The sequence below is a fragment of the Protopterus annectens genome, chromosome 2.part0 (genome assembly GCF_019279795.1).
Source record: "Protopterus annectens isolate FY-2018-M chromosome 2.part0, PAN1.0, whole genome shotgun sequence".
NCBI lineage: Eukaryota > Metazoa > Chordata > Ceratodontiformes > Protopteridae > Protopterus > Protopterus annectens.
Window position 1 is genome coordinate 1,343,154,310 of NC_056728.1, and position 19,572 is coordinate 1,343,173,881.

The following is a 19,572-nucleotide window of genomic DNA, read 5'->3' on the forward strand; positions in this document are numbered from 1 at the left end:
CAGTTTTGCGGCAAACCGGACTCTGAAAGGGTCTCGGTAGCAGCTTGTGAATCAACAGAAGCAGGCATCAGCGGCTGCAAAAGCGCCTCACTGAGTACCAGAGAACTGACGAATAGCTTAACAGAAGCTTCGTCGGTAGGTTTGGACCTGTGCAGTCTGTCCCTGTCTTTATCTTTACGTGTTTTCAGAAGATCAACTGTCGGATGGCTTACCAAAGCCAAATCGGAATTCAAGGACTGTAAGCAAAAATATCCGGCTACAATAAGGACCCTATGACGGATAGTTCTGGCGTTGAAAAAAATCACAGAAGCAACAATGAGGAACGTTGTGGTCTGGGCCTAACCAAGTGACAAAGTAAGAGTGGAAGTCTCTGTTTGGTATTTGCTTTCTACAGGTGAGAAACTTTTTCTGATATTGGTTAGTGCAAGAAAAAAGGATCCCCAACGGGGTACTTAGCTTTGGAAGACTTCAACTTCAATTCGGTAGACGAAAACTCAGGTAGTGGCTGACCGGCACTCATGCAAACTGCTTCTGCTTCGGGCTGCATGGCAAGAAAGACTGGTGTAATGGCACTGGCTGCCTTGCTTTATACTACCGACGACCTGATGTCAGTCCTCAAGTGACAGCAACTGATGCAGAAATACTAAGTCTCTGGTATTCAGGCCAGCCGAGGGTTACCCTGGCAGGGATAACCCAAATGTGATGACTGCAACAGTGAAACATGAAGAACATCAGGAGAGATGGCAAAAAGTTTAGGCACTCCCATTTAAAAAAGAGAATAGGATTTTTCCTGGATGTCAGGCAACACAGAACCCTCCAACTGAAGAATGTTGCATCATTTGAATGATCGTCTCCAGAGTTCCTCCACAGGCAATTAGGAGACACGGTATCCTCACCATCAGAGGCACAAATCACTGAGGAATGGACTTGGGAAGAAAAGGCCAAGGAGTCATCCCCATCAGATTCAGAATCCTACTCAACTTCATAATCCTGCCTTTGTCTTTTTAGAGGAGGAAGAAAGGAAGGGGGAGCAGGAACATATGTAGGAGGTTTCAAGTCCAAAATGGCTTTGAAATGCCCGTGTAAAATCCTCCCACTCATTCTGACAATCCTTAGATACTCTGAGGGGAAACAATGTTTGTCCTCTGCATCTTTTTAAACTGTGATAACTGCCTGTACAAAACAAGGTGGATCAGAGGGCCTTGACTTACCTCAAAGTAAGATCAAGGAACTGGGAACTTGTTCTCCAAGATCTGAGGTATGCTCTCAAGTCCTTCCAATATAAGCCAAGGTTTCCTCTTCTTACAAAAGCAGTTGACTAGTTGTATGTGATGAACATTCGAGACAGCAGCAACACATCAGCCTGCAGTTAGGTCACAATAAAGGGAGCAGCTAAAGGGCCCGGACAGTCAGAGGTATCATCAAGAGACACATCTGAGATGTCTGGGTCCAAATGAACAGCAGCAATCTCTTTAGTTGTTTAAACTTCTTTGGCATTGGAGGGGTGATGAAAGATGAGGATTCAGACCATTTTACCTTGGCTGAGTTCCTTAAGCTTCTGATTCTCACCCCACATATAGACATATTTCAAAGTTGAACAATGGAAAAAAAGGAAAAACTCCACTGCTGGTAAAAGCTTTTTCAGCATAATTTCTCCCCAAATTGACTTTCACTCAAATGGCATTTTGTCGATCAACTAGCTCCCAGCTACGTAGAGTCTTAGGTACAAATGACTGACAAATACAACAGTCCCTATAGTTATGTTCAGCACCTAAGCAAAAGACACTTTGAATGATGAAATTTACCTCCCATAATCATATTTTCCTCTCTTCAATGATGTGCAGAAAGTTTAAGCACAAATACTAAAGTGGAAGGGTCCCCATCAGGGATACTTATCTGTCCAACAGCAGACGAAAAGGCAAGAATTGCATGGCTGACAAGGAGAAGTTGAAGCGATAGTTCAGTACTCTGGCAGCAAGAAAGTTCTGACATAAAATCACACTTGTATAACCTTTATGCACCTCTTGCCTCCTTCAGGATGAGGTCATATGTCAGAAATATGGAGTGATACGAAGGCACCCAGACTTCGGTTTGCTGGCGGGATATATGGCAATCCTTGGCAGGATAGTCTACTAGTAATACTCCAATACTAATCCAAGAGAGGACATCTGTTGAGTTATTTATTTTTATTTTACATTTGTTGACCAGGTTTGTCCACCTGACCTTTTTTCAGCAAAGGCCTGGGGAGAAAAGCTCCACATGTTCTACAGATTATCATTTACAAAAATAATTAAACAATCAACTGGTTTACAGAAAATATTCAAAGCAACATATACATGAAAAACAAGGATTTACTACAGTAAACTAATCATTATGACTGTCAGATTTAGAATCTAACAAAATTGCCACAGAATGCCTGAGGATGACTAACTTCAGCTTCACTTGCAAATGACCACTTTTGGGGGTGGGGATTGATCCTCAGGGCCTGAATTTAGAACTAAAATTACATCTTCTAGATTCACGGTCATCTAGATTCAAGGTCTTTCCATTAGCATAGACAAAAATGAGCTGATAACAAGTAAGCTCCAGGTCCCAGCTACAAAGAAGGGTATCATGGATATGTCTCACTTGTCACTGTCACTGACAAAGAACAAGGGACTGGATTACAACTTCTTACTAGAGGGCAATAAAACGGACAAGGGAGCAGATATCAATACCCGAGTGCTGGACTATGAAGAAAAGACAGGACTTTAGGCTGGGTTTCCAGGTCTGATAATAAATCTTTACTTGTGATTATGAAACCAGGGATATTAGAATACTAAAAGAAAAGCAAATAAAAAAAAAATCACATGAATCAATATAACCTCCACTTTAACAGAGGCATTCAATTTCTGTAAAAGAACTGCACTCAAGGCACATCCTTATCTAATGCTGAGGAATACTCATAAAGCTGTCTTACCAGCAAATCCAACAAGTCAGCGCCAAAATGGGAAAAGGTCACAAATCCAGAAGATTCAAATTTAAACTTAGGGATCACCAGTAGCCCTGCGGTAGATGACTGCGGTTGCTGTGAATGTCTGTAGGGCAAATGCTTTTAAACAGATGGGACCCTGGTCATGTGGGGCCTCAAACTTTATAGCAACAATATTAAAAAGGGATTCTGTGCTCATCACGAAGCCTGTGCAGAAAATGAAGAATGGTTATAATATGGTTATACAAAGGCTCAGGTTAGGTCCTTGTCAAATTCTGCACATGCTAAAAGCAACCAGTCAAGTTCTGTGACTGACTGCCTCAGACAAAGGACATTACAACACTCCAGAAGTCCAGAAAAAGAGATAAACAAGGGTATGTAAAACTACTGCTTAGTCTTCTTCCTGGACAAGTAACATGTTTCTTTATGGAACATCTACTTCAGAATGAATGGAAACAAACCAGTATCCATGATGTTCCTCACCTAGTGACAAAACCTAATGATGACCCACCCTTGGACCGGAAATAACAGCTGATAATGGAATATCACTCTAATTGTGCACTTTGGGCACAGACTTCACTATACGACCAATAAAAACAGTATGATGGTTAAGGACAGGAATTCTGGATGGCCTTAATGTGGCACTAAAGGCCATATCAACATTATTGAATAGGTTGCGCTAGAGCCTTCTGACAGGCAACAATGATAGCATATCCTCCAAACAGTTCACAACTGAATCTGAGTGTTCTATTCACACCAGAGGAAAGGGGTGGTACTACCTAGATATCATCAGAGTATTTACAGTAAACTCTCAGTTAACTGGCACACACGGAGGTTGGTAGATGCTGGATAACTGTAGTTTCTAGCTGCTTGAGAGTTACTATTAAAAACAGGCCTGATTAATACAGTATCCTATATTATTTGTTTGGTTTAACTAGTTCTGAGGTTGGGGAGAAAGATAATGTATTCCTATCTTCCTTTTTAAAACTCAAACTCTAAAAATGTAAGCTATGTTTCTGTGGGGGAAAAATAAAGTGCAACACATAGGTAGGTACTAGGCTATCAACCCAAGGTCCTAAGTAAGCCTAGCCAACAAGATTCCCTGGCTTACACCACCCAAGAAAGTTAATTTTCCTGAGCTCCTGTTGAGCAGAGCCACAGTAGTGATCCCTAGGGTGTAGTTCCTATTTCCCATCCACTCAAAGATTTTTCTTGGAAGAGTGCTAATGAGGAACTTTGCTTGACATAGATGGGAGGAAGTCTCTGGGACAGGAATTTATCCCTCCAGCATGTCCTGTTTATTGTGGTGACAAGGTTTAGGTCCCTAGAGCATGTAGCTCAGAGGGATTGGGATTTCTTTAGGTGTAGCATGCCCAACAGCTCTGGGTTTAACATAGCTTTATATGTTAGGCAGATATCTCCTCGGAGTAGGCAATATGCTACAGAGTAAAGCTGGGGTTTTTTGAGACAGTGTAGGGCATCTGTTTGAGGCCAGTAATCCTCTTTGTGAGGTACTTCTGTGGCCTTTCCAGCTGCTGCAGATGTCTTGTGAGGTACATTCCAAAAGAGACATTGTACTCTATAATGGGTCTAATGAGTGCTAAGTAGAGGGGAACAATGACCTCTTTTTTCCTGGATGAGAACTCTTTTGTGATGAGGTGTGCCACATAGAAGGATTTCCTGACTACTGTGGTGATATGATTACCAAAGGAGAGACTACTATCCACCTGGGTCCCAAGGTCTCTTATCACACAATCGGCATTAATAGACTGCCGTATATGTGGTAGTTCATGGCTACAGAGTTTTTACCAAATGGGATGACAGTGCCCTTTTTGGCACTGAGCTTGAGGCCATGCCTCTGACACCAGGCATTTATCTCTGTAAGGCCCTTCTGTAGGATGTCCACATCATTTGGGGACTCGACTATGGCTCCTAGTTTGTAGTCATCTGTGAACTTTGTTAGGCAGAGGCCTTCGGTGTTAGCCTGTACTTCAGAGAAGTAGATGCCAAACAGGAGAGGTCCCAGGACTGAACCCTGTGATACTCCACTTCTCATTGGTTTGAAGTCAGATTTGGAGTGTGTAACTTTTACAGTGTGGGTTCTGTCAGTGAGCCAGTTGGCAACCCATCTTGTGCCGTAGGGATTTATACCTAGTTTAGTGAGTTTAGCTATAATTCCAGAATGGGGGATGGTGTCGAAAGCCTTGGTGAGGTCAAGATAGGCTGTGTGAACCACCTTACATGAAAATTGTACTGTATGTCTTCGATATTTTTTTTGCTGGTTGCTTGAGAGTGCCAGTTACTTGAGTTCTAGTTTACTGAGAGTTTACTGTATAGCAGCTGAAACCTCCCCAAAGAACTCAAATCACTATGTGGCAACTTGCATGGAGCCCTGTGAGATCCTACAAGTAAGAGGACAAGCAGAGGACGAATTATCACAGAGACCAACTTCTAAGTATGCCCTCTCAGGTAGGTGGCAAACAAATCAAGGATAGCACCAAAAAACCCACAGTATATATTCAGGCATTCCAAAAGTTAAGACAGTCAAACATGGCAATAAGATCATGGAGCACCAACACACAATAGTATCTCTGATCTTGTGTTACTAGAAAGGCAATGATCACTTAAGTATGCAGTCTCACTACTATGGGCAAGTTCAATACTCAAACTAAAATGGATCCTGGTGTCCATTAAAGCTGTGGACAGAACCAAGCTGTTTACACGCTTATTTCTTTACTACCTTCTAAGTAATGAGAAACATTAGTGAGAGAGGATAACCTTCTAGAACACACAAATCAAAAGAAGAGTTTTTGAGGATTTTTATAAAAGCACGTATTTAAAAGGACAGAAATACAACATTCTTCAAGGAAATCTAGATGAATCTAAAAATAAAAAAGCCTAAAATTTCTATGCAAGACAGTTAGCATTGTTAGCACTGCGCCCAACTCAGATGTAGTGGGACACTGACCTTAAAACATCTGCATTTATTCTGCAAAATTAAGCTTCTCAAACTCATCACAAGTCCACTCTGGTATCACTCTGTCAAGGAGAAACAGAACACCTCTGTGCACTTCTATGAAGAATCAAGTGACTAATTTGTAATACTGTAAAGTAGAGGCCTTTCAAGTGACCAGACAGGCTGGATTTTATAGCCAGATAACCATATGGATGGGCATAGTTGGCTGGTTGTGCCCAGGAGAAAATTTCCTGAATAACATACCTTCTTAAGACATCTGACTGCGACCCAGAAGAATTCAGTGTCAGTCTGTCATCCAGAAGGCAAGTATACCTCCACTGGCACACCACCCTTCAATTAGCCGTGAGAAGAGAACAGAGTCAGGTTGTACCACTGCTTGCTCACAGCTACTGCAGCAGGACGTATAATGAAATGGCCAAAATACTCAAGGACACCACTACAGAACTAATACACTCAGCAACCAACAGCTCTGGATCATCCGCATCAACACTGCCCTTCAAAGAAGGACTGGTCAAGGATAGGAGATAGAAAATGTTAGTAGTATCAGACAAGTTCCTGTACAGGACCAGCTCAACAACACAATGCAGAGGGTCAAAACTGGAGTGGACCAAGTGGTGACCAGGCCAAGTGAATGGTTCCTCTTCCCGGCACAAGATGATCACCTGATGCTGGAACACCACATGTAATTATTCAAAGCTCCTGCCTAGAATCTTTAGGTGGGTCCTCTAGCTAGTCAGTATACTGTGTTGCTTATGATGCAGGCAAACTTCATCAGTGGATCATAGAGTTAAAGCAAAAGTAACACTGACTGACTGACTGTGATCCACTCCTGAAAAAACAAGGCAGCAGCTGTTTTAGTTCTTGCCTATGATGTGATGACTTGTCTATATTTCACAGGTATCAAAAGCAGGAATCTTCCAAATGACAAACACTAGAGGAAATGAAATGCATGAGCAGCCGGGAAAAAAATACAAACTCTCCTTAATATTAATGGGCATTGTTCACAGCCTCAAGGACACATGCCCGCCCATGCATATGGAATTAAGATTTTTAGAAGAGCTACATAATGAATCAAAATACATATATGGCAAAGTATTATATCTGGTTTTAATCAAGTATAATCCATTGTTGTCTTGGATTCCTAGCTACACTGTGGGACTGCAAAAACAATGGACTGCTGCCTCTCCCAAACCAGCAGCTTAATGTAAATTGAAATCAATGTGGAAATGTTAAGTGAATGCATACACTAGCTTCTAGGGAGAAGCTCTGCAACCTTTATAAAAGTACACGTATGCGAGATACTCATAACAGCAGTTAACAGAAATCGCTGTCCCTGCTTTCAATATCTGGATGGATTCCTCAGTCACCCTGATGAACTACCCTGCAGCTGTACTGAAGTCGATGCCTGTATAATGGATTAGTCTGCAGTGCAGTGGAGCAGGCATCAGCTGCTACATGATGTTTGGCAACACAACCCCTTTCCCTATTACTACTACTAACCACAGTTGTTTCATCTCCTTTACCTCAATTAGCTGTAGGAAAAATCTTTCTTTTTCTGTTTTTCAAATACAAGGTCTGTCTCAGTCACTTCACAAACTCAAAGGCAAATGAGAAAGGCATCAATTTTATTTCTGTCTTTTTATTCTCATTTCCTGCCAACCAAACATCACCCTTAAAAAAATCATCAATGAGTAAAGCATAGAAAACAACTCTGTTTAAGATTAAAGTATCAGGTTTTCAACCCATGAGAGACTGATGTCTCAAACTGCCTTGTTGCGGAACTAAAAGGCACTATATGAGAGGAAGAAGCTGAAGTCTTACGGTTAATTTTGCAACGAAACAGAGACAAGTTTGTCAGGGCCAAACTGGAGCTATTATAATAATGTGGGTCTTACCTTCTCTCTGGTCCAGAACCTAAAAGGTCAGCATTAACAAGTGTTTTAAAATAGGTCAAAGCTTGGGTAAGTGTGAATAAGCCACACATGATCTAGGCGGAAAGTAAATTGAACTTGTCCACTGACACAATCCCACTACCCAGTACATGCACTGCCAAGAAGGAAAGGTTCATGACCAGGACAGCTTCCTACACTTTCAAAGTAAACTTTCAAAAGGGGTATGACTGAGTGACTCCTTGCTAATTTTGCTAATTTATGCACTATAACACTATAGAATTGACAGTGTTACATGCAGAACTCTGGGATGCAAACATCTCTTGAAGAGCTAAAAAAAATCACCATCATATCCATTCAAGTTGATAGACATTTTTAAATATGTCAGGGACCAAGAGTCCTAAAGGGAGTACAAGTGTGCTCCCAATCTTGTGTTTGATGCTTACATCAGTAGAAAAGGTTTGTTAACAGAGACCCAGCTATAATTACATATATTCATGAACTACAATCAGAAGGGTCATCAAAGTATGCAATTTCCCATCATCATATAACATTTCCAATTATGTCAAAGTTTCCTCCTTATTGGATTCACTCTTGCTTCTTATCTGTAGCCATACCGCTGACATAAATGGAAGAAGCAAAGAAGAACAGGAATTAGACCTACCTCTACAGTTTGGTAATGTAAAAATCAAAGTCAGGAAATAGAAAGATCACTTGTGGGGGAAAAACTAGATTCCATTTTAAACTAAAGTTTGCAAAGATTCAGAGTTATGGTAGGCTCCTATGCAAAACTACCCCACATGAACTGCTATTAAAAGTGCTGCAGTCCATGCATAAGTTCTGAACACTGACAGCAAAAAACTGGAGAAAAGTTAGGAATGCAGCTCATGAAGGGCTACCATATCAAATCTAGACCTTGATTTGGCATGTATATTTGTAAATTAATGTTTGCGAAAGGTATGGTCAACAGTCTAGATCACAGCAACACAGATCTCCAAAACAGAAACCATTGAAATGGGTGAGAAGGTAGTCATAGCCCTTGATAAATGGACTTTCCCATATAAGCATAGCAGAACAATAAAAGTGACCAACAATGCTGATAAGGAATGTTTAATGAAAGGTTTTCCCTTCCAACCTGAAGCAAAGGAAACAAAGTTGTTCTATGGGAAGGCTAAGTTCTACTAACTTTTAACTTTTTATCTAAATAAATTTCAAGTAGATTGGATAGACCTGGGAAACACACTTGGTTCTAAAAGCTGATTAAGAATAAATTCCAAAACTATCTTGGAAAGAAAACAAGAAATAAAGAAACATGATCCCTATAAATATTTGAATAAGGTTCTCCACACCACAAAACATGCATACAAATGTGACAGGCAGAGGGATGGCCACCAAGAAGAGTTTTCCTGGAAAGATATTTTGGAGAGACAAGAACATAAAAAAGACAGACAGAGAAAAAAGGATAAAAGTGAAGATTCAAGGGTGGGGAAGGTATATGTATAAAGCGCTTTGGATGACATAAGCTCCAGCGCAATGTTTTGCAAATAGACACAGTTCTGACATGTAAAGTAACAGCTGAAATAGCACATATTCAGAGCTTAACTGAAGAGTATCATGGGTGAAAACTGGATAGTATAATAGTCCATTCAAAAGTATACAGACAGGACAGGAAAATAATTAAAATCTTTACCAGAAAATTATTTTCACCTGGCAGTGTATATGGAATTTAGCAAAATCTTTATAGGTTGCAAGAAGGACCCCTAGGTACACTGAAGAAAACCAAGTTCTTCCAAGTCACCATACGTTCAGGATCTAAGCAAGGAGGAATCCATTTGGGCCTCTGAGATCTATATGAACAGCATCAAAGTTGTGCTTAGTTTAGGGGAAGCTATGTACAGATGCTGGACAGCTGACTCAAAATCCAGAGGGGCACAATGAGAATAACCTTTGAATGCTCTTCTCATATGCATCAGAGAAATCACTAGATAAGAGAAAGTGGTGCAAAGGCAAATAAAAACATTCCTCTCCATGAAACAGACAAGATATCTGACCAAAGCCCACCATGATTTGCCCTTTCAAAGCACAGTTGTGGCTTTTTGTTGGCCCTAACTGCTAGCCATCAACTCCTGATCCCCATCATCCAAGGATAAACAAAGGAGCCACCATATCAGTGACCTCCCAAAAGGCTGAACAAAAGGGACATCACATGAGATCGGAGGATCTGGTTGTATGGGTTTAAATGAGTCCTCCTTAACGGCTTACAAAAATGTTTGCAGCAACTGCTTTGTACTGGCCCAGCACATAAATATCTTAAAACCATGGATCCAATGTCTGTCAGACAAAGAAAGATATGGTATCCCTCCCTGCTTGCTAATGTAATGTACTCCACAAATGTTGCCCATGTTGATTAGTAACATTTAACTTAGTCAGTATAAAAAGACTATGGCCCTGCAAATCTTCAGTGGCTCCAGTGGGATGATGTAGCCTCCACCACTGAAATAACTCACTACCATAACCATACCTTCAAAGCCATACCTACATGCAGCATTTTCAATTACAGATCGTGGCTAACATCTCATTTTGCATCCTGGGTAATGACTGCCCTTTTCCTAAATTAAAAAATAAAATACTAATAATAATCTATCAAAACATTTTGAATGCAGCAGAAAATTAATATCTTCATTTATTTACTAGTTTTATTGACCATATTCTTTTAACAAGAATTACAGACCAAATTTAGCTCCAGTCAAGCCAAAATATATCACTAAGATGATTTTTTTTTCTACTTTTTATTTTATTTATGTATTTATTTTACATTTTGGTAAACGAAAAAAAAAAAAGAATACAAAAGCAGTGGTTTCTGATATAAACTAAAAACCAAACAGAAAGGAAAAAAGAAGACATGTCTTACCACAATGTCCTGTGTTGTAGATCTTCATTCATTCATTACTGTTAGAACTTCGGTTCCGTCCTCGGAACCAACACGGACATTACCAAGCTCGCGCCAGCCAAAAACTCTCAGCTAAGACCTACCCATAATGCCCCTCTCATAGTCCCTTCAGATCAAGTTTGTCTGCCCCTAAAGTATAGAAGTAATAAAAGATACAGTAGGAGGCTCTGTCTGATCAAATACCTTAACTAAGGAAATCCTAAAGTCCACCAGGAGTCCAGGCAGGGGGAAGGAGGATGGGAAATAATGAATGACCCCCCCTCTGCCCTGAAAGGGGCGTCTTGCAGAAGAGTTTCCCCCTCTGCCCTGGGGGGATTGCTCACCACAAGTGTCACGAAAAGATCCCTGGGACTTCTTGAACCACAATTTTCCTCCCCTCTGATTCCTGGAATAGGATCTCTAGGGGGTGGAAAAACATATGCCCACACCAGACAAGGTCTTTCTGTCTTTCTCACTTCGTGATAGTGTCTCTCTTACTTTGGGACCAAAAAGGGAAGATTCATCAACAGGCACTTTGATAAAGGAAGATTTAAAGGGGTCTGCGAAATCACAGAAATGCTTGCAAGCATGCCATCTCAGGACGATGCCTGATGCAGCTGCTCGAGCTGGCCCCTCGGTGGTGTGAGAGATCAAGCGCATCGAGGAGTTCGAGATAGATTCCAGGGTAGCCAGTTGGAAGGCGACAGTGTCATGCACCTCATCAGGCAGTAACCCCACCAAAGAGGCAGATATTTCTGAAATTAGGTCCCTTTGAAAGAGAGTAAAGTGTGCCAGACAGTTCAGCGATCAAATGGCAAAGGTTGCTGAAGCATAGGTCTGCTTCCCCAGTCTGTCTTTAACCCGAGACTCCCTGTTCGGGGGATGAACAGTGGAATTATCTTCTGCCAGTTCCCTCTTGGTGGCCGCTGCCACGACCATGGAATCAACTACTAACTGCTTGGACCAATTGGGCTGGTCTTCGGGGGTGGATAAAATTTTGTCTGGCCTCGGGGGGACAGGTTCTATGTTGTCCAGGGCCTTCCAGGCACACTGCACGATCAGTTTAACAACCTCATCCACAGGTGGGGTCACCCAGAAAGTAGATGGCCGAGTACGGAAGGCCTGCAAGAACACGGATTCCTCCGAAGAAAGGTTAGAGGACTTCCAGTCTCCCCTCTGCTTGAGGATCACCGGGGGTGACCGTGGGGACCCTTCTCCCTCATCGCAATCATTGTCCTCAGTGATAGATTCCTCAGGGAAATCAAGGAGCTTCCTCTTGCAACGTTTCTTCCGGGGTGACTCCCCAGTGGGATCTTCTGACAAGGACTCCAGGGAAAGGGTTCCCGTCAAGGGAAGGTCTTGCAGCTCCCGTGCTCGAGATCCCAGAGTAGGGGGTTGGGACAACTGCATGCTAGGGGGGGTTCTGGTGTCGATGCCATTGGTGCCGACTGCAAGCCTGTTGAGGCAAAGACCCTCTCCATCACCTGGAAAGCAGGGCCGCCTGATGAGGGATGGGAGCCCAGAACAGAGAACGACAACCTCGGAACTGTGGTCACACCCCGCCCTGAGGAGCCTGCCTCCAGGTGAGGAGTTCCGAGAGGACCGGTAGCTGCCTGTGGAGCCGTGGCCATAGACGGTGCCAGTGAAAAAATAGGCGCCGAACTAGAAACCACGGTACTGACAGCCCAATCACTGCTCTGAGAGTGCACCAGTACCAACACAGCCATTACGCCAACAGTAATCGGTACAGACAGGGGAACTTACACAGTCGGAGCAGGGAGCGTATGCACCGGGGTGGTCATCGGTATCAAAGTCTCCATGGCCTGGGAAGAGGCCGGAAGAGGATATACTGGTGAATATGCCATGAAAGCTTCCGTTCCAAGAGGTAAGGAAGACCTAGCAGGGGTGGGCAATCCTCTAGCTGCAAGAAGCTGGTCCACAACCCTCACTACATCTTGTTCTGAAAGGCCAGTGGTGGATCTGAAGGTGGCTGCTGAAGGAGAGTCAGGTCTCTCGAGAAAGGGACTAAATTGGTGTCGCAAAAAGGGATCATAAGTGGGAGAATATCTGGTTCCGGTAAGGTGTTCAACCCTCGGAACCAACGGAGTCATTGTCTGTGGAGCCATATAAGATATCGGCACCATGGCCGGGGATGGTGCTGATGTGGGTAAGGTAGTCAAAGCCGGTGTCACGACCATGGACAGCACCCAGGAGGATGGTGGCGAAGCTGGTACAGTAACAGGAGTCAAAATTAGGGGAGGCACCAAGGGGGAAGACAGAGCCTGGTGTCGAAGTTGTATGCGCCGAAGGTGCGGGAGAAGCTCGGTGTCAACTCTGTTCCGACGAGGACGGAGATGTAGGAACTGAGTGACATAGTTTCTCTTTATGTTTTTTAGTCTTAGAGAGAGCCTCAGAGAAGTGAGTTTTCATCATACCCTTCAAAATCAACTTGCTCTTACGCTCAGCCAAAGTCTGATTGCTGAAGCTGGAACAGATAATCACACAAAGCATTAATGTGGTCAATGCCCAAACAATAAACACACCGAGCGTGACAGTCTGAGTTGGACATCTTACATCTGCACTTATCACACTGTTTAAAACCCAATTTAGCTTTTTCAGACACAATAAAAAACACCACACTAGTCCTAGTGGCAAGATAAATAGCCAAAAACAACAACGGTAACTTAAAGAGAAGAGGGTTTTTTTTATCCAGATAGACAGGAAAGTGAAGAGGATCAACAATGGTACTTAGAAATACCACAAGTGGTACGAAAGAGGGCCTACCAAAGGTAGGGAAGAGGGACAGTACCAACAATGGTATAAAAAAAACTACCAAAGGTAGGGGGTAGGAAATAGAAGTAAACGAGTTTACAGACGAAAGATGAAGTTTGTTGAAGACTCACTAAAACGGAAGGTAGTGATAGAAATTAGCACAAAAAACACTACACTTAGTTTGAGAGAAAAGGTTTGGCACGTCTGACGAGGAACTCCGCAAACGAGATCTGAAGAAGACTGGCACGAGCTTGATAATGGCTGTGTCAGTTCTGAGGACGGAACCGAAGTCCTAACAGTAAGGAATGGATAAAGATTTACAACAATCAGACATACAAATATGATCAGCAAACAGTACAAGGTCAGATATGGATAGACATGTATCTGGTACTAAAACGTACTATAGCTTTAGAAATAATGTGTGGCTTTACTGCCATTGCTTATATTCTGAAGATCACAAACCAAATAATTTCAAAATTCATCCAGTTTTTCAGATAAAATATAGATGTTTATATATGCTATTTCAGAGTTGCAAGTTAAAAGTCTATATTCCAATTCTATCCTATAGTACCATCTGAGGATAGAACGTACTTACCAAGTAAACATTTTAGCAAGGAGGGCAACATACAAGGCATTACATGTTGCAGCAGATCGACAGTGTCTTTCAAAGGTTTTCTCCTAGAGAAATAATAAAATTCTGATTCAACACAACAGAAATAAATCTCACAGAAACTGCAGTTTTATTTCAGTGAAGTATATCTCCATAAAGACACTTTTATATCACAAAATTGTCTAAGCGTTTCTCTTATGAGAGAGAATTCCTTTCCTACTACTTATGCTCACAAAAAATATTCAAAAACTCAAGTGTATCAGTGTGCATGGATATATATCTCTATATGTAACCACTACTAAATACCAAACACTCACTCTACCAACACCCAATATCCTGAGACCAAACACCGAAACACTACAATACCGAAAAACCAAAACTGTGAAATTCAAACTACCGAAAACTACACACAACATACACCACCGATACATATACACACCTTCCCCAAAACACAAACCTAACCTACAGACAAGCAGTGGGGCAAGCCCCCCTGCATCCCATGTGGGGGGGCTGCGCCCCCCCCTCCACACCCCCTACTTAAATATTCTAACTCCAAGGTCGCACTACCCAAACACATGAATACACAACCACATGCCTACATCCTCCTTGCACACACACGTATCACACACACAACACACGCTTGCACATTAAACCTCCAACCAACACAGTTGAACAGAAATACTTACCTGCCCTTCCACCATACCGCAACACCAGAAGCACGAATTTCAAATGCCCGACAGTAGGGATTTTGAAATTCGTGCTTCTGGTCTTTCAGTAGTTTGGGGTTTCAGCTATATGGTATCAAAAGTTTGAAATTCGGTATTTCAAACTTTCGAGATTATGTAGTGTTCCCATATATATATATATATATATATATATATATATATATATATATATATATATATATGTGTGTGTATATGTATGTGTGTGTGTGTATATATATATATATATATATATATATATATATATGTATATACACACACACACACACATACATATACACACACATATATATATATATATATATATATATATATATATATAATATATATATTATATACACACACATTTTCACTGAAACAGGTTATAAGACAATGACAAGAACCAATTTCTGTTGCTGACTGGGTTAATATTACCAAGACAAGGTAGCAATGAATTAATGGACGTCACTAATTTAGTCTGGCAGTTGGCACCGAAGATTAAGGAGCTGTTAACAAGGTGTCTGTGGTCCAAGGTCTGATTCCTTCAACCTCCATTTCCAAACTATGCAATTCTGAGCAAGTCACTTTAATGAGGGAGGGCACCTAGGCTGAGACTGAAAAAGGTCAGTGCACCACCCAGTATGGGTTGGAGACAGTGGCATTAACAAAAAGACAGGAGTTTTGAGCTGGTTGTGGCAGAATTAAAGATGTTAAGATTTGCACTGGGTGTGACGAGGGTGGACAGGATTAGGAATAAGTATATTAGAGGGTCAGCTCAGGTTGGAAGGTTTGGAGACAAAGCCAGAGAGGCACGATTACGTTGGTTTGGACATGTGCTGAGGAGGGATGCTGAGTATATTGGGAAAAAGATGCTAAGGATGAAGCTACCAGGTAACAGGAAAAGAGGAAGGCCTAAGATAAAGTTTATGGATGTGGTGAGAGGACATGCAGATGGTTGATGTGACAGAGCAAGATACAGAGGACAGGAAGAAATGGAAACAGGTAATCTGTTGTGGTGACCCCTAACGGGAATCGGCCGAAAGAAGATGATGATGATGATGATGATTAAATTTAACTGCAGCACTTTTTTTCTCTCTCTTTGGCTAGAGATCCAAAGTTAGCTATAATTCTCATTGGAACAAAATAACATATTTTTTTCTTTATCTACTTCAAATATAACAAGTTTGAATTAACCAAATAACATACAATTCCATTTGGTGCAGAGGGTTAATGCTGTGAAATGAATTCTTGTGGTTAAGGGTTCAGTTCCCTCAGTCTTCATCTGCCTTCTGTGTCTCCTTGATCAAGTCATTTAACTAGACAATGCTTGGAGGCAACTAGGAATTTGGGAGGGGCTCAACACTCCTCTAGGCTGCAAGCAGAGTGACTACTTTTGAACTGGTTCACAGACAGTGGCACCTGTTGGATGCAGGTTTTCTAAACCAATTTTCTGTTCACTCAAACCTTCCCAAGACATTACACAAGGTACCCTGCATTTCCACAAAAATAATTACTGCTGCTCATTCTGAAAAAGAGATACCTGCTTTTGATATATACACACTTGGGCAAGATATGAGCACATGCATGTCATTACTATCCTACTCGGTTCCCAAGTCTTTTACATTTCTAATACCATGATGGGAATGGAATCCATTCCAAAGTCAAGGTATGATTAAAGTTCATGAAATTAGTACTGTTTCACCCTTTTGATGTTAGCCAAAAGTGCTCTTCGCAGCACCTGCAATGTTTGCAGAAATGAATCATTCTACAATTTATACAGCATTACATGTATCAGTAGTAATTTAAATATGACTGTAAATTCTTTTGTTTTATGAGACCCATTGTTGTGCCCACATGTACACTGGAATTTGTAAACCAACATGTACACAGTCTACTATTCTGGGCTGCCAATATTTACCTTTGTGCTTAAATTCACCTCTCCTTAACCATTCCTGTGTCAAATGTCCAGTGGCACACGCTAAGCTATTGGGAATAACTATAGACTCCCACCTAAAATTTGAGAGTCATCTCAACTTAACTATTAAAAAAGTACATGCCAAACTGGGGTCACTCTACCGTATCAAACCATTTCTTACCAACAACACAAGATCAGCCATTGCTCTCTCCCAACTTCTATCCACCCTACTCTATGCATCTCCCATTCTGACTAATCTCAACAAAACTGAACTAAACAAAATGGAAGCCTGTTTGAACAGAATTGCCCGCTTTGCTGCAAATTGTTCATAAAGAACTCATCACTGTACTGTTTTGAGACAGCTCCACTGGCTTGAACTGCCCAACCTCCTAACCTACAATCAGCTCTGCTTCTGTCATTCTATTACCTCCTCAATAAGTGTCCTGCCCTCAAAAACCTAGTACATCATCACTCGGCCAAAAGGCCTCTTAGATCATCAAGCAAACTACTACTAGAAGTCACCAACAGCTACAATAACTTTGGAGATGCACTATATAGTAGTTCAGTGGCTAAAAATGGAACTCTGTCCCTACTAGCATTCAAAACACATCATCCAAAGCCTCCTTTAAAGACCTCATTAGGCAACATCTCAAGCAAAGTTGGCAGTGCCATGATTGCTCCCCAGGCTAGTGAAAGCGGATAACATATATACATACTAAATCTAGAGCACTTGATAATAGTTTTCAATCTTACTCACAAACACTAGCTAATCTACAATGTACGTACTGTACCTGTGTACTATGTATGTATTCTACCTATGTTCCAAATTTCAGCTATACACCACAAATATATTAATTACCTTTATATTTTTAAAATTAATATTTTTTTGTTTGTTCTCTCCACTGTAACTGTTTATGTGCCGCATACCACTGTAAAAACATGTCTCTTGTAATTTGTGTGTATACTGATCATGTCTAAATAACTAAATGTGTGTAATTTTTCTTTGTGGAGCTTTTCTCCCCGGGCCTCTGCTGAAAAAGGGCCTTTTCGGCTCAGTCAGACACCCCTGGTTAACAAATGTAAAATAAAATAAATAAATGCTGATAAACATGAGGCTGTTTCAAGAGTTTTCTACACTTGGTACTACATTTATGGCTTTTCCACGTCTTTCCTTCTCATGTTATTTCTTTTATTTTTCTGGCACATTCAGTTGCTGTCTGATATTTTTAAACTTCTGGTTTGATTTCCATTCCCACTTGACAGTAAATTAATCTGCTAAACTAAGCAGATATTTCAACTTAGACTTCACATGTTTTAAAACTTTCACTGTGTTTGAATCTGAAGATATCATCAGACATGTATGCAGTCCAATGATTGCAGATCTATACATATAGTCAATTTCAAAGAGGTCCATACCTCCTTCAGAGTGAAGGACTTGATATATAAAAATCAACATATGCCAAGATTATCATTTGATAAGTGTGAAGTGCTTTTCTGTCCAACTGATCCAATACCTTTTGGGGTCAGTCAATCAAACAAAACTAAGTTAAAACAGGAAGAGCAAATTGGTTTACAGCTTGAACTTTATTCCTAGATGTCAGAACTGTTTTCAATTATTAGTTTTTTTTAGCCTTCTGAAGTACTGCTTACTGACTTTTATTCACATTTCTTCATGTTTTTTGCCGATCCTTCAACAATTCCCAAATATTTGTACACTCCTTCCTGCTCAAGTCCCTTTATATCACATTCCTGTCCTAGACTGATATTTTCTTGGTACTGCAACTTTCCTGCTTTAAATGTTCCTTTTGCACATTTATCAAGTCCAAATGTTATATCATAAGAAAGTTTTGCCAACTGCAGTTGTGCTTTCAACAACTCTTCTGATGAACTATACAGTTTTACGTCATCCACAAAAAGTAGACTAAAAAAAAATCTGTTGGCATCTATTCCAGTATATAGTTTACACATAGGTGGGAAGCAAGGTATTCTTCATTTTTAGGATTGCTTACAGGTTCATTCTTAAGTAGAAGCATTGTTTTTCCTGTGGTTAACCAGGATGGTGTCTGTTAGGGATGCGCATGTAAGCAGTTCTTACTGAAGGGTAAATCTTTATGTAAATATGTTAATATTTTTAGCCAGAAGTTAGGTACTACATATGGGTCTGGGGTTTTCCAATTAAGAGCTTTTCTTAATTTTGTTTTAAATTATCTGGTCATTACTTCATCCCATTTCATATTTTGTACATTTGAACTTATTACTGTTTCTTTTATTTCTTCTATCCATTCAGCATCTTTGTTATGTTCCACAAGCGCTTCATAAACATTTCTCTAAAATGTGTCTATTTCTGCTTTTTTTGGTGGTGTTTCTATTCCTTTTGCCTTGTTTTCAAATTCTCTATAAAACTTTTTGGGTCATCAACAAATTGCCTATTTTGTACTTTTCCTTTACACATATCTGCCTGTGCCGATATCTTTAGTTTATTTGCAACAGTGTATGATAGAGCCTGGTCTGTTCTGATACTGCACATTGCTTTCATCACATCTATCCAAGTATTTTTGTTGATCTGTTCCCTCTAATATACTATTCTAACAGTGACACTTCTTGACTTATAATATTTTCTCTATTCAATGCTTCCATGGTGGCATTTTATTTCTTCCCTTCCTTTCCCTTACTGCTCTGCATCTTTGTGGCAAAACTTTATCTGTTATTAATTTAGCTACACAGTAACTTATCCTAGTTATTTCTGTTATAGCACATGAATTTCTGTTAAGTCAATTACTGTGTGTTCATCTGTTTTATTAGACTTAC

At 40.7% G+C, this 19,572-nt stretch overlaps 1 protein-coding gene across 1 annotated transcript in view; it reads right to left on the minus strand.

Moving 5' to 3' along the window:
* The window catches only part of NPHP3 (nephrocystin 3), a gene marked incomplete at its 5' end in the record, with an annotated part of 1,580,737 nt that overhangs the window by 820,941 nt on the left and 740,224 nt on the right, over positions 1 to 19,572 (minus strand). The window contains one exon of the mRNA XM_044060401.1: positions 14,134 to 14,216. Within this exon, the coding sequence (XP_043916336.1) occupies positions 14,134 to 14,216 (83 nt within the window). The remainder of the gene's footprint in view (positions 1 to 14,133; positions 14,217 to 19,572) is intronic.